The 24,221-nt window shown below is 42.3% G+C and overlaps 3 protein-coding genes across 4 annotated transcripts; all 3 read left to right on the top strand.

Annotated features, from left to right (window-relative positions):
• The first annotated feature begins 1,304 nt into the window (after positions 1 to 1,304).
• Positions 1,305 to 4,327, top strand: aurkb (aurora kinase B). Its single transcript, XM_067247609.1, has 9 exons — positions 1,305 to 1,423; positions 1,667 to 1,705; positions 1,970 to 2,048; positions 2,199 to 2,244; positions 2,365 to 2,553; positions 2,823 to 2,961; positions 3,177 to 3,325; positions 3,423 to 3,597; positions 3,715 to 4,327. Exons 1-9 carry the CDS (start codon positions 1,418 to 1,420, stop codon positions 3,886 to 3,888), a joined length of 996 nt encoding a protein of 331 aa, XP_067103710.1. The 5' UTR covers positions 1,305 to 1,417; the 3' UTR covers positions 3,889 to 4,327.
• Positions 4,328 to 4,780: 453 nt separating this feature from the next.
• Positions 4,781 to 13,907, top strand: bod1l1 (biorientation of chromosomes in cell division 1-like 1). Of its 2 annotated transcripts, none has more exons than XM_067248323.1 (28): positions 4,781 to 4,969; positions 5,160 to 5,284; positions 5,414 to 5,604; positions 5,712 to 6,191; positions 6,305 to 6,454; positions 6,631 to 6,788; positions 6,904 to 7,000; positions 7,102 to 7,225; positions 7,346 to 7,409; positions 7,541 to 9,425; positions 9,535 to 9,605; positions 9,698 to 9,820; positions 9,906 to 9,978; positions 10,074 to 10,117; positions 10,238 to 10,319; positions 10,419 to 10,477; positions 10,572 to 10,635; positions 10,753 to 10,805; positions 10,886 to 10,978; positions 11,068 to 11,220; positions 11,307 to 11,430; positions 11,538 to 11,590; positions 11,694 to 11,910; positions 12,092 to 12,156; positions 12,242 to 12,329; positions 12,466 to 12,604; positions 12,718 to 12,789; positions 12,907 to 13,907. In XM_067248323.1, exons 1-28 carry the CDS (start codon positions 4,853 to 4,855, stop codon positions 13,034 to 13,036), a joined length of 5,094 nt encoding a protein of 1,697 aa, XP_067104424.1. In that variant the 5' UTR covers positions 4,781 to 4,852; the 3' UTR covers positions 13,037 to 13,907. The 2 variants fall into 2 exon arrangements, with proteins under 2 accessions (XP_067104424.1, XP_067104423.1); XM_067248322.1 differs by having other exon boundaries at positions 9,695 to 9,820.
• A 6,043-nt stretch (positions 13,908 to 19,950) lies between these two features.
• nkx3-2 (NK3 homeobox 2) lies at positions 19,951 to 21,929 on the top strand. Its single transcript, XM_067247870.1, has 2 exons — positions 19,951 to 20,546; positions 20,951 to 21,929. The coding sequence occupies exons 1-2, from the start codon at positions 20,150 to 20,152 to the stop codon at positions 21,385 to 21,387; spliced, it is 834 nt and encodes a 277-aa protein (XP_067103971.1). The 5' UTR covers positions 19,951 to 20,149; the 3' UTR covers positions 21,388 to 21,929.
• The last annotated feature ends 2,292 nt before the right edge of the window (positions 21,930 to 24,221 follow it).

The raw sequence follows: 24,221 nt of genomic DNA, 5'->3' as shown, positions 1-24,221 counted from the left end.
TCTGTTCCTTGTTAACTAATCTGAGATCTCCTGAGTTCTTTCGAATAACTTGTTCTGATAACTTTTTTATCTTGTACCTGTTTTTAGCAAACGTGTGTTTACATTTAACAATTCAAACTGTTCAAACTGTAAGGTTTGAAAATAAACTGGCCTTAATATCAACAATGTGTGTGTGTGAGAACTATCCAGAGTGTATGACCAGTCAACGACACAACTAATTTCTTTTTTTTCCAATATACATTTTTGTCCTTTTTTGACTTAATTGCACAAATATAGTTAGAGAATAGACAGGAAATGTAGGGGGGAGAGAGAGAGGGGGGAAGACATGCAGAAATGGCTCTAGCAGGAATTTAACCCTGGCCACTGCCTTAAGGCCTCAACCCATATGGTTAGGGCCACACAAATCTGTGGATGGTTGGTGCGGAGAGGATGAGCAGAGGATGGCTTCAGCCTCCTATCAGGTAGATGAACTGTTTGCGTGTGGGCAGTGAGTGCACCTTGTTACTAAAGCTGCAGAGTTCAGCAAGATTTCTGGAAAACCTATCCAAGTTGAAGTGGGATTAGGTATCCTGCTGAGCACAGGAGCAGAGGACAGAGCCAACTGGAGCAGAAAGGACCACTTCACCGTTGAAAGAACTTTACCCAGAAAAAAACTAGCAGCTCCCAGTCAAGCATAATACACTTGATGGCATGTCACCACCTGAACAGCTCTGTATGTTACATCAGCAGTTAGGGAAATTAAAACAAAAATAGAATGTATGCAAATCCACTATTCAGATGTGAACATGTGGACATTCTTACCAAATGTTCATGTAAAACCATGTAACAGTAAGAGGGCCCTCTGGTGGATATTTCTAGTAAAATACATCTAGTAAAGTACAGAGGAAAGGGAGGTGGCTCTAAAGGGCCCCATGAATCATTGGCTGCAAACCACTATTTTGCAAACCACTATTGTGCATAAACTTTACATTCCTCTGTTTTATTGATAGAATAGATATAAATCCCTTTGAAACTCTTTGATCAATTATTATATCAACTGACTTTTTTTTATTACAGCCAATATATAGATTTTCTGCATTGAGAGCAGGATCAACATTCTGCTGTTGGCTCATAAAGAAATGCTCTGTCCTTTTTTCACGAGTGGGCAGGATGTATATTTTACAGACGTCCTTTTTCCACCAATCGTTTATTTAGCTATTGGACCAACCAGCAACGAGCTCTATGGGAGACGTAGCCTATCACAGAAGACATACGTAGCTTTTTGAAAACTTTGGCGGTCGCTAAATGTCTTATAACAAGTAAATATCAGCTGGCACTACGAGTAAGCTGAGCGCCTGGTTGCTACTACGTGTTTTAGCGGTTGGCGTCGTGTTTTAAATAGTATTTTACACTTGACATTGGTCTTTATTGAAATAAGATGCAGGTACGTATTTCGCTTTAACGGCTAAGGTGTTTATTGGTGCTAGCTAGCTAGCTAGTTAGCAATGTCTCGTTAGCTCACTCCAAAAGAGATAGGTCTAGTCTAGAGCTAGTGCATAGCTTTTGCTAGAAAGCTAGCCTTGCTACCGTACTGTACTATCATTGTTGTAAAGGGAATTGAAGGAAAATTCTGCTGTCATATCGGATTCAATTTAACTTGCTCGTTAACACGTCTCGTCTTTTTCAGAACAAGGAGAACACAGATCCCAAAGTTATCCAAAGACCAGTAAGTCTATTTTTCCATTCGCCGCCAAGGCTAGTAGCTACACAGCAAGCAGAAGTGCTACATTGATGTGTAGTCATACTAGAACAATGAATATTAACGCTAGCTAGATATTCTGTCTTAATCCAAATAAGAATGCCGTTAAGGGGCTGAATCACATGCCAGATCTAATATACAACCTAATATATATTTGTCAACCAAACTTGCTAACTTCTTCATGTGTATGACTTTTTTTATACTTCCATTCTGATGCATCCATTTTTGCAGACAACTACAATGTTAAGTGCGGGTCCACAGCGAATTCAGGTTAACCGTCCAGAGGCTTCAGATAAAAATGCCATCACAGGTCAGACTCCTATCAGAATTAATGCATAATGGTGCTAAATTTGTAGTATGGCATGTTATACGTAATTACTGACTGTAGTAAAGATAACAATGATGGTAACATGTATTGTTGAAATACAAAACCTTAATTATATTGTGTCCACACTTGCAGGACCTGGGAGAGAACCTGTCAACTCTTCCTCTAGCTCACCCCCAAAGTAAGAAAGCTGCCACACATTAACAGAATGTCATGATATGATAGTGTTACTATGAGAACCCACCCTTAACATGTACACAGTGCTTTGGGTCGTAGTCATGTGTGCTCTGTCTATTTTCAGGAAATTCACCATAGAGGACTTCGATATTGGAAGGCCCCTAGGGAAGGGAAAATTTGGGAATGTGTATCTTGCGAGGGAGAAAAAGTTGAAGGTCATTGTGGCATTGAAGGTGCTGTTCAAATCTCAGATGGAAAAAGAAGGAGTGGAACACCAACTTCGGAGAGAAATTGAGATTCAGTCTCATCTTAGGTCAGTATCTAATCGTAGTTTGCCCTTTTAGTACCGACACTAGATCATCTGTGTCACAAGACAATGTCCATTGACTCATATCAAGGATGAAGATGGATGAGAAGTTATACTTTGCACCAAATATAGATACACCATGTACTGTATGCACAATAAACCAGTTTTGTTTATGTATTGGTGTATACATATCACCCAGCTTTTGTTAATGCTTATATTTTATGAATTTAGCCTTGATTTAAATAATTCTCTCCATAATTCAACCTTTCCTCCAGACACCCCAACATCTTGCGCTTCTATAACTACTTCCATGACCGCAAGCGGGTCTTCCTTATCTTGGAGTATGCTCCACGAGGCGAGATGTACAAAGAGCTGCAGCGATGCGGTCGCTTTGATGACCAGCGGACAGCCACGGTAGGAGGGAGGAGGGGGGTGGATGCTTTTCTGTAGGTAGACAATCAACGCTGGTGCTCTAAAATAATCTTCCTGCCGTCAACCCTTTAAACTCCCTTAATGTGGCCATGAGATGGTGTGCAACCATGTGCTTCATTAAACATATGCAAAGCTGACATGAGTATCAGAGTTTGAAGTGTGATCTCACCCTGGATGTTTAATGGTATTTTTATTAGTACATGGAGGAGTTGGCCGATGCGTTGCAGTACTGCCACGAAAGGAAAGTGATCCATCGTGACATCAAGCCAGAGAACCTCTTGCTGGGTTTCCGTGGAGAGCTGAAAATTGCAGACTTTGGCTGGTCTGTCCATGCACCATCTCTGAGGTGAGTGAACAGTTACTCTCACACAGAGCCCTTACAAATAGATTCTGGTCTATTTGTAATTTTATAGACATACCCTTACATTGTTCTTGTTGTCTAGACGCAAGACAATGTGTGGAACCCTGGACTACTTGCCTCCAGAGATGATTGAGGGAAGCACCCACGATGAGAAGGTGGACCTGTGGTGCATTGGGGTACTCTGCTACGAGTGCTTGGTCGGGAACCCCCCATTTGAAACTGCCTCCCACTCTGACACTTACAAGCGTATCACAAAGGTGAGCTATGTTTTCACAATTCCAAAACCTGGCGATCAAAATGATTTTAGGTGTGACCGTAGAGAAGTAATTTCCACTTTCAGGATGTGATTTCCAATGTCTCTTTCCAAATTTCAGGTTGATCTGCAGTTCCCAAAAGTGGTGTGTGACGGGGCTCGGGATCTGATCTCCAAGCTCCTCCGCCACAGCCCCTCCATGCGCCTCCCTCTGCCGAGTGTCATGGGACACCCCTGGGTGCGGGCCAACTCCCGCCGGGTCTTGCCTCCTGTCTGCCCTTCAAACAAGCCTTGATCCTTAACAATATGGTCTGTTGGACCATCTTTACCCTGGAGTGGGTGACTTTCACCTGCTAATCAGGACTCATGGACTGTATTTTTATTTCCATTACCATTTAACACTGCCAGGCTCTGAAGAGATGACTGTCAGTTACTTGCTACTTGTGTACAGTTAGTTCTGTTGTCTGTATTTTATAAATGTTTAGCATGCTAGGGAGTGGTAATTGGTCATTGCAGGTGGTTTATTTGTATTTTTATCCTATGCCATATTCACACTGATGTACAATTTCTCTCAACTGGTCATGTGCTTTCTTAAACCAAAGAACCACTGATGGCCAGTTATGAGCGAATTTAAAGGTGTCTTGTTTTGATAGAACTTTCATGGAAGGGATGTCTGGATATGCATACTGTCTAATAAATATGTCAGTGTATACGATTTTATAAACTTTTTTCCTTTGGTGCAATGTATTTAATCATTCTTGAAAACGAGTTAAGTTAGCGTGAGTTTAGCTTCACGGTAGCGTGGCCTTGCGGGATGCTGGGTTAAGGTCCCAGTCTCTTCGGGGCCGTGATTCGAATTCTACCACTGCCATTGACATTTAATGTTGTGGATTATATCCAGGTTGATCAAATCACTATGGATTTAGCAGAGCACATAATTGTTAAATGGACAATACATTTGGACAACATCTGGACAAATGCAATACGAGTAGGCATGTTAGTGTTGTGAATTAAACGAAAGAAAATGGTATCGACTTTTGTTATTAGTTATTGCTCATGCAGTTTCTGCCTAGAGGTCGCTAAACAAAATGATGACAATAGTTATGTTTTTGCTTCCGGTGCTGTTGCGATTAGTTTCCGGGTCAAATGCGATTGTTCCAAATCAAAATAGAACTTCAGACGAGTATTGAATGAGTTTGCCCTCCAGATATCGGTGTATTAACATTCTCAGTTTGTCGGAAACGAACACAAGTTGACAGATGGCTGGTTTACCACCAGGAGACCCGCAGCTGGTATCCATGATCGTCAACCATTTAAAAACTCAAGGTCTCTTCGACCAATTCAGAAGAGACTGCCTTGCAGATGTGGATACAAAGGTAGCAATAGCGTTCATAGCTAACTAGGTCTTTGTAACTTCAAACTTACTTGTCCATTTACTTATCTGTTTCTGTCACACACTCATTCACTCACCATTAATTACAGCTAGATTATAACTCTAGCTTTTATTCACTCGCTTACACACTTTGTTTTTGTTCAGTTTCTTTACCTTTGTCTGACTTTTTTCAGCCTGCCTACCTGAATTTAAAACAACGAGTGGACAACTTTGTTTCTAACCACCTCTCTAACCACACATGGAGTCCTCACTTGAACAAGAATCAACTGCGAAACAACATAAGGCAATTGGTCCTTCAGTAAGTAGAAATGCGTTGTTAATTTGTGTATTCACGTGTCCCATATTATTATGCATATCTTTTATATTTGCCGTCGTGAAGAATAACTCATATTAAATTGATATTATGTTCATCTTAATTTTATGACAGGTCTGGAATGCTAGAGCAGGGCGTAGACAGGATAGTAGCACAGGTGGTGGATCCCAAAATCAACCATACCTTTAGGCCTCAGGTAGAAAGGGTGGTCCGGGAATTCCTGTCACCTGGATGTTATGTCGAGGAACAAGCTGCCCTACCTGTCCCTGACGAGGAGAAGCCTGCCCACAACCTACCTGAGCAAGGTAAACAATCACAGAATACAAAATGACTGTCTACAAATGTGTGTAACCAATAGACACATTTCTCTGTTAGTTACCTTGTTAATTTTCATCTTTTATTGTCTGTCTAGCCTCTTCTTCTGCCCCTACTGGAGATGCCATGTCCATCCTGGATACCATAACCACCCTTAACCAGGAAGCGAGCTCCTGGGCCAGTTCCAGTGGGGAGAAAAATCGCAAGGGGGGCTTGGAGGAGCCAATGCTGGATTTGGAGGAGGGGGAACAGGACATGAATGTTGTTGAAGAGGGGGAAGAAGACCAAGAGAAGACGGGAGAAGAAGAACTGATGCTTTTGTCAGATTTCCACGCTATGGATGTCAAAAAGGAGGATGTAGAGCTGACAGACTCAGAGAGGGAGCGATTGACTGAGATGAAGACTGAGGAGGAGGAGGTTGGGACTCCTGAACAGGCAGACGAGGGTAAAGACAAAGTTGACAGCAAGATCTCAGGAACGCCCAAAGAAGAAGGGCAGACACTGGATGTTGATCCACTCAGATCTCCCAGTGAGAAACACCATATGAAACAAAAGGCCAGAGAGAGGCTTAAAGAAGGTACGTTGGCTGGTCTGTCACTGCAAAGCTGTTTATTATCATTGAATTCGAAAAAGGAATGAACTCGTACACCAAACATAACCTTTCTCCCCCCCCCCCCCCCCCCCCTTCAGAATACTCTTTGGAAGACTCTGACCTCGAAGGCCTCAGTGACATCACTGTCAGCTCCGTCCACACCAGTGACCTGTCTTCATTCGAGGAGGAGAGTGACGATGAGTTACCACCATCTGACTCCTCGGAGGATGGTGAAGTGTCGTCTGATGGTATGCCTTTTGATATATTTTCCCTCTCACTGCAAAAGTATATTACTACACTTAAGTGTATGTAATTGTATACATATATATATATATATATATATATATAAAGTCTACAATTGAGATTCATTTCATGAATTAAAGGTAACCATCCAAATATTATATTTCCTATTTATGATTCGAAGGTGACAAGGAAGAGAAAAAGCAAACCTGTACGGACAATGAGGAAGACAAGGAGCGCAAACCTCGTCGACAGGCATACGTCCACAAACCCTTCCTCTACTCGCGTTACTATAGCGACTCGGATGACGAAGTCACTGTGGAGCAGCGGCGGCGGTCGGCAGTGAGTGCACTCTTGAATGGAATGCAAACACTAGTGTATCGACAAAAAGCTAGTGTACCTGCTCGCTGAAAATCCTATGGAACCCAGCATGTTGCTTTCTTTAATTCTGACATAGGCGAAGGACAAGGAGGAGAGGTTGCTCAAGAGACAACAGAATAGGGAGCGAATGGAGGAGAAGCGTAAACAGAGGGCGGCTCAACTGGAAGAACAGAGTACGTAAATACAGAAGAATACCGAAAATGAGGTAAATGCGTCATAAGGGTGTTATTGTTATCATTTAATACAAATGGCTTCATTTGCACTCTAAATATAGACAAGAGAAGGCAGGAGACGGCATCGCTCAGCCTGGAGGGACCCAGGGCCAAGGAAGCTCGCAAGGAAAGGAAGGTTCTGGAAAAGAAAATGGCCCTCAGTCGGAAGAGGAAACGGGACTCAAGGTGTGCACATCTACTAGTGAACAGTGAAGACTTTGAAAGCAGTTTTTTTTTAATACTCAATACATTTATATCTGAGTACATATGTTCTTTGTAGTAAAACAGGACATGCTCTCTTTTCAGGAAAGAAGGAGATAGTTTCATCAAGAAGAAAGGAGATTCAGAGTGTGAATATGCCAAGAAGGAAGTAAGCATCTCTCTTAAAATATATGATAACATTACTGGATGAAAAAATAATTTGATTGAAGCATTGGTTACTTAAAACACGAAATACTTTGTATTGTGTTTGAGTAATGCGTGTCTGCATCTCTCCCATAGGAAGGAAAGGCTGGGACTTCAAAGAGCTCGCAACCAAAGTCTATCAGAAAGGTTTCAGAGTCTGCATCATTAGACGAGAGGCGCAGAAGGAAGAGCGGTAGCACCTCGGAAGACTCCGCCGATCCGAGAAAGGCGGCGGACAGAAGTCGTACGCACTCCTTCATCCTGGACTTGGAGCAGGGCTCAGAAGAGTTGCTCAAGCAGCGCTCTGCGGGGAAGTTTGACCGCCTGTCTCGCAAAGAGCTGCACCCCAGAGAGCGCAAAGACAAGGAGCGCAGTCTCTCTGACGAGCGTGCCAAGCCCAAGCAGAAGTCAGAGAAGAGGGTTGGAGGGGATGGGGAGGAGTCTCAGCAGAAGGAGCTTAAAGTCTCCTCGGATGACAAAGGGGAGAAGAAAATTAAGGTCAAAAGTGACAAAAGAACTTTAGGGCTGGGCAGGGAGGCTCGGGCGTCTGTGTCGGAGAGTGTCTGTGAGGAAGGCTCTCACAAAGATGCTAAAAAGGGGAAGAGGACAGCTGTAGACACTACCAAAGTAGACAAGGAGAGGGAGAAAGACAAAGAGAAGGGTAAGGAGAAAGACAAGGCCAAAGAGAAGGATAAGACGAAAGGAGAGAAGGCTTCCGCGAAAAGCGACTCGAGGCAGCTGCTCAGAGACTCGACTGGTTCCTCTGAGGAGCGGTCGGACATGGAGCCAGGACCTGACAGCATCAAAAGGAGAGAGAAACCCCCTAAAGATGGTCTGAAGAGGTCAAGGAGCCATAATGAGGACGTGGAGAAGACTAGGCACGTGGAGAAGGGGAAGATTAGGTCTGAGGCCAAGGACGGTGAAAAAGAGAAGCCTAAAGGGGAAGATGGCACCCAGGAAAGCCAGAAGTCAATCAAGCCCGGCTCTGAGATGGAGAAAGATCCCAGAAAGTCTAAGGAGATCGAGTCACAGTCTGTGAAAGGCAAAGCAATAGAAAAATGTCAATCCAAATCAAAGGAAGACGTGAAAGTTCCGCCCTCATCCAAGGGGGACAAGAAAGCGCAGGGCGCGGATGTCAAAAGCAAAGGAGGAACACCTGCAGGCAAGCCTGACACGTCAAAAGACAGAAAAAAAGACCCAGGCGTGAAGGCACACAGGAGGGGCTCCGAAGAAATCCCAGCAGAAAGGAACGAGGACAAGAGTGCCAAGAAACTTGAGAAGAAGACTAAAATCCCAGAGAAGAAAGGAGAAACCCAAGACGAAGCCAAAGGAATCAAAGGGGACGACAAATCGGACAAGTCCTCAACGCCGCCCGTGTCCTCGCCCGTTCTCGAGATGCCAGAGTCCTCCAGGACACCCCCCCAGCCGAAAGACGCGCGCGCAGACTCTGATCCCAGTGCCGCCATCGTCACTCCCTCGGTTCCGGATGACACCTACGATGCGCTGAGTGACATCACCCCTGAACCCGACGACGAGGACGATGCCGTGAAACGGCTGCGTGAGGTAGAACCACGTCTGCCGGTGTCTGAGGCCGACGCTCTCCTCACCCTGGTGGACATCTGCACCTCGGAGGATGCCCGGCTGGTCTCGGTCACAGACGTTGCTGTGGCCGTACCGGGAGACCACAGAGAAGATACGGCAGCGGATGAAGGACAGTCCTTGCCAGAGCTCGCCTTCCAGGATGCCGACTTGAAGATGAAAGAGGCCGCCCTGACGCTGCTTTCCATGGACCCTGAGAGCACAGTGTCCTCGAGCGTAGCCACACAGGAGGAGGCTGCCATGGCTCCACAGCAGATGGAAACAGCGCCACCTGGAGGAGGAGAGTGGCAAGATTCTGTGCATGTGCAGGAAGAGGTGGAAAATGCAACAGAAGTGGGATCTCAGCAGATGGATGTTCCTGTGGCAGAACCAGGGAGAAAAGGTACGTGTATGTGTGTTTGTTCAGTGCTGATCTGAAGTATTTTAGGCCATTAGACCCTGAAAAGCTTTTTTTGTTACTGCTGTTAAAGAATAATTCATTCATATTGCAGATGCTTCCACTGCTGAGGTAACTGAAATGGTTCTTTCAAATGCACAGTCACTAGCTGAATTGGGGCAACAGGTAAGAAGGGCATTTGACTGCACTTTTGAAACGTTTCAGTGACTTAAAATAATATATAATTAGTATAAATTATTGATTGTTTTTTAAAGAAGGATGTTGGCCCAGATGAAGAAAAAACGGACCACACCAATGTTACCCCTGACAAACCTGAAGAGTCCCAGTCACTTAACAGTGGGGCCCCATCTATGGGTGCAGAAAAGGAGAACGACTCGAATGTATGTTTGAAATCTCACCAGAAATTTTAACGATCGAATCTGGGAGGGACTGATGATGTGTTATCATATTATTTTGAACGTAAAGGTGGAGGAGCTGACTGAAGAGATGGCTGTGGAAACCATGGACCCCAAGATCATGATGGAGAGTGAAAATATGAGTAAGTGATTAAACACAGTCAACACAGGAAAACCATAGGCAGTCATATCTCTTGCTTGACAGAGCCTCACTAGATTTGACGTTTTTCACCCATAGATAAAGACCAGGAGGAAACACTGGAGGAAAAAGTCCCAGTTGCTGTGAGTAAAATTTGAAAGATCACTGTGGTCTTTTTAATATCATTGACAATTTTTTTTTCACATAATAAATGTACCTCCTGTGACTATTCTTCCTGTACTGCCCCTCCCTGTGTGCTCCAGGGGAGCCAGTCTCTCACTCCTGGGCCAGAGGGGGTAAGGGAGAAGAGGCGTGGCCGGCCATCCAAACTGGAAAAACAAACCAGTACGTTTCTGAAGTTTCCTCCATTTTTTTTAATATGTAATAGTTTATATCGCCACACCGTTTGCGGTGGTGTTGTCGTTGACTGGTCCTTTGTTTCAGGTAATGCATCCAAGTCAGATGGACAAGAAGATGACAAAGAATCAGACCTGTCTGAAAAGGTTCATAATTTGTCTTCAGGATGGTCTACACACTATGTATATTGTGAAATTCAAGTTGTATATGTCATTTCTCATATATCTCCCTGTGTTCCAGGAGGGGAGAGTAACTCGCAAAAGAAAACTATCCAATCAGAAAACTGGAATGCCCAAGGACTCTGGTATTGCACAATTATACTTCTTCACATTCACTTTATTAAACTTTTATGAACCAAGCTTGAATTCACACAATTTAAAATTGGATTTCATTCATTCATCCACATTAATCCACTCTCTAGGTGAGGAGAAGGACCAACAGACCCAGGAGGATCTATCTCCAGAGTCTGTTGAGGTGAGCCTTCCGTCTCAACACATACCCAGCTGTGACAATGTAAATATGCGTTTCCCTGAGCCACGGTCTGACTGCTACAGGAAGGTGACGTAGAGAAGGCCAAGGAACCCCAAACACGCCGGAGAGGACGGTCCTGCAAGGCCCCCGCGGAGGAAGACGATCAGCCTCCAGAGGTTAGGCGCTTTGGAACGCGTGTCTGAGGACTCCGGAGGATAATCCTTTTGTGGTGGGTTGTGCAATAACTCTGTCGTTGTCATGGCAGCCTGAGAAAGTAGAGGAGACTCCTCCTACTCGTCGAGGCAGGCGTTCAGGAGCCCAGGCCAAAGAAACGCCTGCAGGCAGTAAGACGAAAGAGAAGAAGGATGAAGAGAAAGCAGGAGAAGCCTCAATGGAGAAGCCGCAGGAGAAAGAGGAGGTGGGTGTTCGTTTCACGGATTTCATAAAGTATTAGGAGTTGATGGTGCTCAATTTCGGTTGTGTGCTTGTGTTTGTTCTCTTCAGAAAGGCAAGGAGAAGATAGAACCGAAGAAACCTGGCCGGCGTGGAAGACCACCCAAAGCTCAAACACAACCAGCGGCAACTGAAAACGCAGAGAGATCTGAGTCCAAGGAGACTACTGACTCTTGTGAGTCTTTCATGCAGAACTTAGCTTCTGCTAGTGCCAAGAACAGGCTTCAGGTGAAACTTACACAACTACACCTTTTTGCTGCTTTATTAACTATTTTCTTGTAGGCAAACCTTCAAGGAAGAGGAAACGGTCTGAGGGAAGAGAGGAAACGTCAGAGGTGAGTTCTATTCTATGAACTGATCTGCAACAGAGTGAACTGAGTCACAGTGGGTCTGTGTGCTGTTCAGAGGTAGCCCTTTAACGATTTGATTCTGTTGAAGGAGACTGATGAGAAGGAGGTACCGGACAATGAGCCCCAGGAGCAGGACGAGAACCCGCCCCAGGAGCAGGACGAGAACCCGCCCCAGGAGCAGGACGAGAACCCTCCCCAGGAGCAGGACGAGAACCCGCCCCAGGAGCAGGACGAGAACCCGCCCCAGGAGCAGGACGAGAACCCTCCCCAGGAACAGGACGAGAACCCGCCCCAGGAGGTTAAAGGTGAGGAGACACACATACAGCACACTAGTGTAGGAGATACACTTTATGTATTTTGTGTAGAGGTGGTGTTGAAATTCTTTCCCCCCATTTAAAATATATTTTACAGCTGCATTTTACTAACTTGTCTGTTTCTTTATTTCCTCTTTTCTCTGGAACATTCCTGTTTCTCTTTCTGCCCCAGAGAGCCAGTCAGAAGACCAGGAGGAAAGAAAACAGGAGGGTCGCGGCGAAACCAAAACCGATGAAGTAAGTATAGCGCAATGTAATGCAATGTAATGCTTACAAACCAACAGAAATATAATACCGGCTGTGTTTTTGGTGATTTTTCCAGGGAGAGCAGGACAAAGAGAAACCTCAAAAAAAGCCAGGCCGAAGGGGAAGGCCCTCCAAGGGAGCGGATGTGACTCAAGATGACCCTGGTATGGACCACAAAAGATACTCAGTTAGAACAAGATTTACTTGGTTAAGTCCTTGGTACTTTAGTTCACACACTGTACTGTGGTATCTTTTGTCATTGCGTCTTCGCAGCACAATAACTATGCATTCTTTTTTCAGAGAAAAAAGACAAGCCTGATGAGAAGGAGGAAACAAAAGAGGAGGAGGAAGGAGAGGAGGAAGATGAGGAGGGGGAGGAGGAAGGAGGGACGAAGAGGAGAACTACGACAAGGTTGGCAGCCCGTCTGGAGGCTGAGAGGTACGTCTTTGACCTGCCAGGTGTTTTAGAGAGACTGAATAATTGACTTGTCCGAGAGGCTGTGCCACATGAATAATAGGGAGACTTTTCACTCAAATTGTTATTTTTCTCAGGAACAAACCAAGTAAGCCTTCTACCCGGGCTAGTAGACTTGGAGGTAAAGAGGAAAGTGCCGCAAGCACACGGTAAGTTCAAGGGAGGGGGGGGGGGGTCTAGTACTACATATTCCAATATGTAGTACTAGACTGCACCCTAGTACCCTGCACCGTGTGTTAATTCTTTCGTCTTTTATTTCTGTGTAGTGGAACAAGAGGGCAGGCCGTTGTTGCGGCTGCCAAAGGAGGTCGTAAACGGGAAGCTAGTCCCCCGGCGCTGCGCACCAGAGGGGGGCACAAATCTGAGGAGACCCCCCCCAAAAGAGCCAAGCGATGAACAAACAGGGAGGAACCTAGGGAGACTCCACAGCAGACTGCTTTCTTTGAGACTCGCCTCCCTTGGGGTGTATATCCCTGAATATCGATCAGTGTGTGCAACTACATTGATTCATTCATTCATCAAGCTGTTATGAAACCCATAGCTCCATTGAGTTTATTAGCTTAGTTTCAGTGTTTGAAAAGGAAGGGTCTGGGGTGTACGTTTGATTAGAAAGGTAATGTCTACAACAGCAGTGTTAGTTCCTCTGGCTAATGGCGTCTTACCTGCAAGGACCTCACAGAGCTGTCCCTGGTCTGCCTGTTGATCACGTTGAATGCTGTGTTTCTGTGCAGCCTTATTCACATTCCCATGACCACAACACAGTTATCCATGTTTGCTTTACATCTCAGCCAGCCTTACACTTGTATAGTAAAGGCTTGGGAACTAGCTTGTCACTAATTAGAAAATGAAGTGTTCTGTTTGAGTGATTGAACCCCAGATGCTTAGTCTTTCATGTGGGTGTAAGTGGTTCTCAGAATGTTGGATGGCATGTTCACAATCTCAACACGCATTAAGGTTCACGTACAGTAAAGCTGTATAACAATTATAGATGTGAGTTATAGTCTCAGCTGGTTTTACTATTGTTTTTATGCCGTTTGTTTTTACTTAAGTGTGCTTGTCACTGTTGACAGAACATTGAAATCTTCATTCTGTGAATGTTAAGAAGCTATTACTGTTGTATTGTTCATGTTTTGGATTTTACATGTTGATGGGTATGTGCTACCTATCACCCTCATTAGGTGATTTTTTTTATTTTAGTATTTTTTATAAGACATAGCTCACAATGGTTTGTTAACATTATTCAAAGTACAAAATAAACTTTTCTTACTGTTGGAAACTGGTGTGATCTTCTGTTTAAACCATTGTTCTGTCACAATGTGAAGTACGAAAGATCACTTAAAAAAAAAATGGTATTTTTAGCACCATCTAAATGGACAAGTTGCCTGTAGCACGTAAAGGTTTAAACAACTCCACTAAGTAGAGAGGACATTTCAAGTCTACTAATGGGGGATAAATCTGACAATCCAGCTATGAATTATGTGACCATTAAGACATGAATTAAGACACAAAAAATAGTTTAAATAATTGTTGCACCTGAGCTCATGAAATGTAAAGCCAATGAAAAGGTGTTTGAAAAGCTGAAGGTTTTCAAAGAGGCAGTGGATGGAGTTTTCCGACCATTCCTGCGGATTGCTAAATTTGATTCCTTAAGGTGTTCTCCTCAGCTATTTCCTGGTGCAGGAATCCAAGCCCTAAATATTAGCCTAACACCTCTTTTTTAACGTTTTGGATCAGTTTTCATGTAGCCTCTGGGCCTGGCAGACACACAACACCTCTTTCAGTGATTGATACCATTAGAGAGACTAGGGGCCTTCGTTTTATAACGACTCCCTGTCTGCAACAACTTCTAACTTGTGGTTTCTGACAAAAGGCTCCTAGTTTAGGTACGGGGGGATGATGGGTGTTTGCATCTCTCGACTCAAATGGAGCAGTCGTGTTCTCTCAATGCGAATGAACGTGAACAGACAGATCTCGTGACAATGGATACCCACCTTGTCAAATCAAGAGGAATTCCAAGCCTTTCATATCACGTTGGTCAAATCTCTCATTAATAGGCGAGGGGATTTGGCTCGCTGAGCTCAGCATGCATCAGCAGGGTTTGTCTGCTGGGGTAGCAGTGGAGCAGTTTAGCCTGGAGAGGTCCCTGGAAAGCCAGTGCCTTCACACACAGCTAAGTGGAATGGATGGACCGTTGGGTTTGAGCAGTGGAGAGATCTTCTCAGACTGCCAGGGCTTTTGGGATGTGGAGGTTCGCCATCATTACCCCTCCATGTTAGGAGCGGTCCTGCGTCTACTGGGATTTGGCCAAGGCAACTGGCACGGAGCATAATGGCCTCCCATTCAGCCACTCCTCTCTCAAGACATAAAAGTTAACAGGTGTTTAACGTCAGAAGTGTTTCATATAAGAGTCACAGAAATAGAGACAGGCAGGCAGGAGGGGCCGAGGCTCAAGAGGGTTTTTTTCTTTTCTTTGCGAGGCATTATGACATGAATGTGTCGTGGTTCGGGCTGGAAGAAGTCTAGCCCTGCGCTGACACTGGTTGGGCTGTGTGCTTTTGAGCTGTATCAAATCTGCACTTGAATCCAGACAGCTTTTAGAGTTACGCAGTCAAAAGAAGTGCAGACAAAGACCAGAAAAAGACCCAGTCTTAAATCCTCTTGACGATAACATCCTTTAGGGATATGAGAGACTCCTGATTGCGTTCAGATCAGTCATTTCTCAAATATAGGATAGTGTCTTGGTACGAAATACATCAACTGTGATGTGACTGTGTTAATGAAACGTATTCAGTCAGTCAGTCTGTTCTAAAAGGTGTCCGAACTCCTTGAAGTTTTAATAGTACAATGATCAAACGTTTTAGTCTCCAGCTCTAAAATAACATTAATGAAGGTTCTCTTTTTTTGAGGGACATTTTATTGAAGCATGATGACAGGGCAGTGCAAACAATCATAAAACACTCAGAAAGAGAAACACTTGAAGACACATTGTTTATGAATGTGCTTGAGTTGCATTTATTGTCCATGATGCGCCTAAAGTAGAAAGTAGCAGCAGCATTTGGAGAGCGCACCATTAAACATCATATAAATCATGTCTGTGCTATCTACACAACTTAATTGGAGTGTAACAGTGGGGCTGTCCCCCCACTAAAATCTGCTCCTGAGCTTTTCAGCCAAAGCCCGGTAATGTAGCCAAAGCTGAGATGTTTTGAAGACCTTCCAAGAGGAGGAGGGCACCACTAGGCCTGCTCTCTCATGGTGTCTTGGTTCCATTTACTGTATTAAGTGTGTCGTCCAAAGGGTTCTTCCATTTAGTGGTCCATCGCATGCAAGGGTAATTTTTCTTGAGGGAGAAAAAAACGCATGCAAGATTAGGAGGGCTCAGTCGTTACTAACGTAACTAAAAGCATACTTTTTGTCAGCGATGTTCTTTCTACAATCCCCCCTCCACTTTTCAGTGTTGAAGTTGGTTAAGGGGGAGATCTCAGTGGATCTGATATTTGGTGGGAAAGGCAGAGGACATTTTGGGAGCATTTATTGCAAATGATTCTTGGCAGTGCCCTCCCATATATTGCCCCATCTGAGCACAATTTGGCAGCGGTTCTCGTAAGAGAGGGGGAGAGTGGCATTCCGCAAGCCTCCTTCCTCATACCAGCACGCAACAGTTCAGGACCTGACATAAACACACCCAAGAGAGGAGGGGAAATAGAGATGTTGCCATGGTACTGCCATGCTGCTTGATGAACCAGGATTTCTGTTCAAAATATAAGATTAAAGTAATATGCCGGGGCTTTGAAAACAGGCTTTCACCAATCTTCTTGGGTTCTGTTCTGTACAATATCTTAACTGAGTAGGATTTTGAGTCTCATCATGTCTCATGCATTTGGAAGGTTCGAGTCTGGTGACTATCCATAGGTAGGTATAAAAATATTTGTACAACTATAAACATTTAATTTGCAAAGCCTTTAAACTTCATCAACCCATCATGACAAAGATTTGACAGTGGCTGTAAATAAATTGATATAAAATTAGAAGGCCAAAATATAAATAATAGAAAGCTTTACTTAGCTCTAGATACAGTAAGTGTAACGCGAAATCATGCATCCGACACACTGACCATGATCATAATTGACCTGGGGATCCAATTACCTCTGACCAAGTCAGCAAACGTTTTTCCCCATCCAGCAGAGGGAGCTCTTGAGTCAGTATGGGAATCCTATGGATCTCACACAGAATTACAAACTTAAACTACAGCAAACATAAAATTTGTAAAAAAGGGACTGAGAAATACTCAAAATATTCTTCAGTCATCACAGATGATTTTTTTGTCAACCCCCTTGCAAGAGACTGTGTTCCATGTGCTTATCTTTCTGGTCAATTAGCAAAGAATGCCTTGCACATGTCATCAGTGTTTGTAGTTGTTGATCAACCAAAAGGTTGATTCAGTGACCGACTTTCTCTTGGAACTTTGCCCTGGGAAAGTTAAACGTAATACCAAAAAATCTTTATTTTGTTATCTCTTGACTAAATCACAATAAAAAAAATATTGACATTACTTATGGTTTGATTCTTGTAGTCAGTCAGTACAGCAAACTACATGTCCAACTACATACAACCACTTACTTCCTTTTAGTCATCTTAATTCCATTATCAAAACACCCTGTGGCTCCAGAGTGCTCTGGATAACATTACATTGATCAGTAGAGTGAGTCATCCTTTTGTGAGTCTTTGGCATGTGAACAAATTCTCCATTTGAGCTTTTTCCATTAATGTTCCCTTGCCATAGCTAAGGGAAGTTCCAAATGGAATGGTCTTCACATACCTGCTCATCCCCCTCACTTTATGTTGGTTCAGATGAGGTTAAGATCTGAGATCAGTCATCTTTGTTTTCTCAGTTGAGTATTGAACACTTTATTGATTGACTGTACCATGATATGTTATCCCATTATCCTAAATAATCCCCGTAAAGTTAAAAATCCTGATGCCACATATGCAAAAAAAGTTGCGTACTCTTTCGCCACTAGATGGTATAGAAAATGCATGTAAGTTGTTTGACAATGACTTCATTGATCAGAAGCCTAATATCCCAAAGCTCCAAGACTGCATTGATACACACAATGCAGATGAATAACTATATATAAAGTTGATATGGACAAACGATTTGCAGTTTAGGTGAGCCTTTATATTATGGGGAATGTTTAGGTCTCCCTTGTAAAAAAAAATACCTGCAAACAAAAAACGCACGTCAGGTGTTGATGAAAAAAAAATATTTGAATGACATACGGCTGAGACGTTTTCTACAAAAGTTATATTCTAAGGTTATATAAAAAATATGTATTCTAAAGATAAACAAAACGCTCACTGATACTAATTGTAGCTGTGCGACTCAAATTTGTATGTGGAAATAATAGAAGATACATGTTTCTCAAACTGCAGCCTGGAGAACAGACTATAGGATTTAATAATAATCGTGTTTCGCAAGTGTCAAACTCATGTTCCAAATCATAAAAATCTTTAAATTGCAAGCTCATTTTTAACTTATCAAATCACGGCAATGACCAATAGGCTATTATCAAATGACAATGAGCACATAGTTCACTGGACTTCCTTAAATTCTTTCTCACGTGTCAATAATAAAATGTGCGTTCTATATGGATCTCATCGGTTAAAGAATTGCATCCTACATTCTATGGACCACTCAGCCAATTTATGACCTCACCTTTATTCGCGAAAATGCTGCGACCCTTGCAAAACCTTTTAACATTTATCAATAGGCCTGACATCGTAAGTTAATAATAAAATATAATGATGACTAAATAACTATCTACACAAGAGTACAACTACAACTTGAACTTTACTATTAGCTTTTTTAATTACTAAAAATAATGTCAATGCCAGCCTGACAATAATAATAATATCGGCCCATTTAGACTAATAATAACACGACGTAGGCTACCAAAACGTACGAATAATATGTACCATTATAACCATATTTTGGTTAAATGTCTACATTATTTCTTTTGAAATTATTATTGCGATTATAAATATCTGTAGTAGACAAATGTTATTTGTAGCCTTGTATTTATGACTTTTCAATCTTGTTATCATAGACCTACGTTTGCAGAAGTAAACGTATCTAATAATTGAATTGGTTGCCTTGACACACAATTTTGCTCTGCAATCCGTTTTCTTCAATGGCGCAATTTGGTTTCTGCTGAGCCATAGGCTAGCCTAATGAAGTGCTAACTTTAAAATACTAAAATATTGGCATTTTGCAGCCCATCCATATTTCAGGTTGAATTATTACTGTCACTAATGATTAAATATGCCTAGTATTAACAGGCTACTTCTTTAAACATGCATTTAGTCAAAGTTAACGTAAATTAAGTTAGGCCTACGTGTATTACATTTGCTTAAATCATTTAATCATCCAAATAAATGTGACATATACTGAACACATCAAAAGTGTTGAGCATTATGCTATAACATTTTAAGAAATTATGTCTAAATTATTAATGTCTTTAAGGCTGTAGCCTACCTGAAATAGCCTGAACCTGTCCGACATCTTTCCAGTGCTGAACCTCATGCTCCTCGTTATCAGAATATACAATGAATATAGTTTCATACCGTGAAATAAACCGCGAAAGTAAATGAATGAGTATTATGATCAAATGTTCGAATGTACAATTTTAGTCTATAATTAAATTTGACAGTATATTGATGTCAGTGGCATTGGATATGTTTAAGATGATCCGGATACAGGCTTCATTGTGTGAAAGGGTCGGATGCTCTTCAAAATAATTTCCAGTCTAAACCTTAAAAACTTTAAACAAGTGCTAACAGCGCTCTCTAACACATTATGAACATTTGCTTTAATGCTCATCACATCCACAGGACCATCATCCTTATCTTACCTGGAGGTTATGCCTTCAGAATTGCCGACTGACAATCAATTTTCAAATGTGCTTCTCAAATGTAGGCCGACACATTTCTATGCGTTTTGAGCTTTCTCTATTTTTCTATCTGCCATAAAAAACAAACAAAAAATATTGTTTATTAAAATTGCTGGATAGACACTGCGCTACCCATTTATTAAGCAATTGTGTCTTTGGTTGATAAAGGGTTAACGACATATCACTGCCTTGACATACAGGGGGTGTGTCATTGCTTACAGTGGCCAATAACCACGCGTCATAACTCTACTCTTGTCCAATTGGAAATGGAGAGAGATCGCTGACGGTCACAGGTGAAGTGGGATAGTGGGACGTATGTGAAAAGTGCAGGAAACAAGAGCAAACTTGGGTTGTCGTTAGAGCAATGCGGAGGAGAGGCATCGTGCCTTGGGATATAAGCACGGAATTTCCATCTTTCTTCCGCTGAAATGCAGTGCATGTCTGTAAGGGAAATAACAAAAAAGCAGGAACAGAACAGAAACGGGGAGTAAGATGTGGATGAATTGACACTGTTGCATCTATACCTATATTATTCACTTAAGACAACTTGCTTTTGAAAATGGCCGTTCGCAGCAACTCTATAATGCCATTCTCCATCCAAGCCATTCTGAACAAAAAAGAAGATAGTCGTCATGGCTTGACAGAATTGGACATGTGCTTCTCAAAGAATGCTTGTTGGAAAATATTCGGGGAAATGGATAATGGGCCAGAGGATTTAGCCAACGCGTGTAGAAGTGACAAGGGGACTTGCGTGCCCAGCGACCATAAAAGTTATGACTCGGATTCGGGTCTCAGCGACGACAATCACAGCAATACCATTGCCATTTCCAAGCCAGAGAAAGACAGGGACCGAGCTACGGACGTACTGGAGGAGAGTTTGCAAGAAGAAACGGACCACGAGTCCACTGCCGTCGAAAACGCAAAGGGAATCAGTGACTGTGAGCCTAGTGTTTCGGGTAAGATCACTGATATCATACAATATCAATATGGGTAATTTTCTCCGCTCTCAAATAGTAAAATATGACCTTGAAATTATACGTCTGGTTTTGTGAGATTGACTTCACATAAAGCACGGCCATAAAGTCCCATGTTAAATTGTGGGATGATTCGACTGCACCCTTTTACGCACGAACGAGGAGGGTCTTATGACATCTATGGGTCATTGTTAAAGAGGCATTACTGTTGAAGAAGTTACATAGTTGTTTGTCCATTTGACTACGAGTCTATATGCAGGACTATAATTTAGTTTTTTAAACATGCTTGTGGTTTCCAGAGGCTACCCCTTTCCCAACCTTTAAGTCGTCTGTTCCGTGCAATGTTACAAACAAAATGCCCTAACACTCAATGTCTATACTTTCAGATTCCAACAACCTAGACGAGGCCAGTTGTGATAAAAGTACGGATCAACCTAAACAGAGGAAGAAGCGCTCCCGAGCTGCCTTCTCTCACGCTCAAGTGTTCGAACTAGAACGGCGGTTCAATCACCAGAGATACCTATCCGGGCCAGAGAGAGCAGACCTGGCTGCCTCTTTGAAGCTGACAGAGACTCAAGTCAAAATATGGTTCCAAAACCGCAGATATAAAACGAAACGTCGTCAAATGGCTGCAGATTTGCTGGCATCGGCCCCTGCAGCCAAGAAAGTGGCTGTGAAAGTTTTAGTCCGTGACGACCAGAGACAGTACAGTCCCGGGGAACTACTGCGGCCTCCTCTTCTGTCCCTCCAGCCGTCATATTACTATCCCTACGCGTATTGCCTTCCTGCATGGACACTCTCCGCTTGTGCTGGGAATCAATAAGAATTGAATTATCATATGTATTTATTCTTACCTGGAAAGCGAGGTATTTAGCCTACTTTCGAGGAAAAAAGACGGGCCTAATGAACTCAAAGGCCTTACTGCTCAACGTCTCAAATTGAACACTGCCTCGTGGGGTTCGTGTCTAGACTGTAAATGTCACCTTTGATGGAGTAGCGATGACACATAGGCCATTGTTGCAGTGTTTCCTCTCAGAGCAGGCCCCATATGTCTGCGTTGGAAAAACCAAAGCTTCAGTGACACTTCGAAAACCTTTGTTATGTCTATTGTTTTATTTGTTTTGCTGCGATTGTAGGGAAACGGTAAGATTTTCAGCACTTTTCAAAAACTAGAGATGTTGTGTGGGCATGCAGGCTATATCTGACAATTTTGTTGTTGATTTGTTTGACTTATGACCTGTAACTGTGGCAGGAGAGTATAGCTAACCATGGAACTATTGTTAATGTACTTATTTTTTAATTGTTGTTCTAACAAGACTGTTTATGTAGATCGAATTCAAGCATTAAAACATATCAGGCATAGGCTATTCTGTTTGGTGTGGCTTAAATACCTGCCCTAAACAACCCTTGTACAGTACAATGTACAGTAAGATTCTTGAGATATGTTATAGACCACATTGTTTGAGTATAGGCTAATACTGTTTATTAAATGCTAAACATTTATAGGAAACTATTACAGTAATACTCCTAAAACGTAGGCTATACCATTATGCGAATAACACATTCAATATCATGATGTAGCCTAGCCTATCTTCTACACTATTTCAAACAAAAACACGTCTGCTTAGGGCTACCCATGCAATACAGGCTGGATGTAGGTATATATTTCGACCTTTCTCTTTTCCTAATTTCACTCTGCCTCTATGAATTCCATTACATTTCATAAGTGCAATATCCTACAACATAGGCTACACTTGCACTGGCTCTGGTGAAATCAGCCAATAAATAGACAAGTGAAAGTTAGGCAAATGGTTAGTCAGCCAGGTATATGTATGGGAGATTTGTCTTGGTTATTAGAATATGTAGTTTACAAAAGGATAAACATAACAGGCTATGCCTAACTACACTAGACTGTTTACACCAGAAGGCACCAAAGTAAATAGGAATTGGGGCCGCATGGGGCGCAAATTTTTGTCCGCTTTACTTTATATGTTGATATTGTTCAGGACATTATTCTGCAATTAGAGCTCAATGTGGGATAATCAACTATGTGTAATCGAATTGGAATTTGATGGAGATATTGCAATTTCATTGACAAACGAACGAAGCCCGTTGCATGCCTTCCACGTTTATTTTCACGATCATGAGCAGTTCAAGATCATCAACCTCATAATGTTACAGTTAAAGCGGATAATAAAAACTGTCCTGAATTAAAATATACGGAATATTTTCGCTAAGGCTTTCTTGAGTACAAATGACTAAATCAGCTTAGAGATCTATGTAGGTGTAGAGATCCAAATCTTCATCCTTGGCGCACAGTGTTTTCCAACGTGCACACCTCTCTGACAAGTACGGCCAACTAATCTTACCCGCCTCCCCAACACACCTGTCAGACCATGATTAATGAGTCCGTGATTCCAAACCTGTGTAAACCGACAGAGACCATCATGGTGTATGACAACACGAGGATAGATTGCTGTTCAAGGGTTAAGGTAAAGGTATTTGTCTCACCTAAAGTTAAATATACGACATTTATTTTGCGTATGCTAGGTGTGCAAATGTATGTATTTAAATTATGATCAATTTGAGCTTTTTAGCGGAATATCATACAGTGCCCTTTGTTGTTTTGGCTATTTATTGAGTTATTTGCCTTTGGAACACACGATGATTGGACAACGAGGTGCAACACAATACCTTATTATAACAGGCCCTATTCTATTACAAAGTATAGGCTAATTTACACACGCACAATCTTTCACAAAACTCACTCGAGGCTTTATATGTTATGATGAGTCTATTGGGCAAAAGGGGGTATACTGACCTATCCATGCCCATCTTAAAAATGCATAACAATAAATCATGCCATAAGAGGATATACGCCTACATAGCCTAAACAATACAGACTATTGCAAAATACAATGTAGGCCTACATTAAGTTCCAATGTCGATATTTTGGTAATTTTGTTTGGTTATGTTACAACGCTTACTTTGAAAGACGTTGAAAAAAACAAATACAGATATAGATGTAATCCGTGAAGTTGGGAAATAATAGAATTGGATGTAGCAAGAGGTGCAGAAAACCAAACAGATATTTTAGGTATAAGCAAGATGAACTAGTCAAAACACATTTAACGATAACTCAGATTAAAAGAACGGGAAATTGCGTGTTAATATAGCCTACTAATCTTCCTCGATTAAATTATTACGTTTAGGCCTACTGTCTATCCGCAACATTCTTAATTCCTCCTTTGCTGTGTTGCCCCAAATGTATTATTCTTTTTCGGAACCAGCACTACCAATGCCATTTCCATGTCCGCATTATCCACCGCTTTAGCCAATGGCCCTGACGCACAGCGCAGTTCAGGACTAAAGAGTTATTATAATTACAACACGACTGACCCTATGCCTTTACTATAATACATACTTGTAGTAGTCTATATGCTGTATCTATAAACACATTCTGTGCATCATTTCATTTTAGGATAGCCTAGTTGTCTTGTTCAAGAGTTGAAGTTGAACCATCTCAGTCAGTGTCTCAAACTGGCAAGATCCATATATTTGCCTAACCTTATTAAAACATCCAGTGGAGGAGTAAACATTTGAATCATGGGATAGACCAATGAATGTTTGACAGTTGTTAGTGTCAGTTTGAATCCA

Source organism: Osmerus mordax, chromosome 12 (genome assembly GCF_038355195.1).
Source record: "Osmerus mordax isolate fOsmMor3 chromosome 12, fOsmMor3.pri, whole genome shotgun sequence".
Classification (NCBI taxonomy): Eukaryota; Metazoa; Chordata; class Actinopteri; order Osmeriformes; family Osmeridae; genus Osmerus; species Osmerus mordax.
Note: the sequence above shows the minus strand (reverse complement) of the source record. Positions and strands in the feature narration are given on the sequence as shown.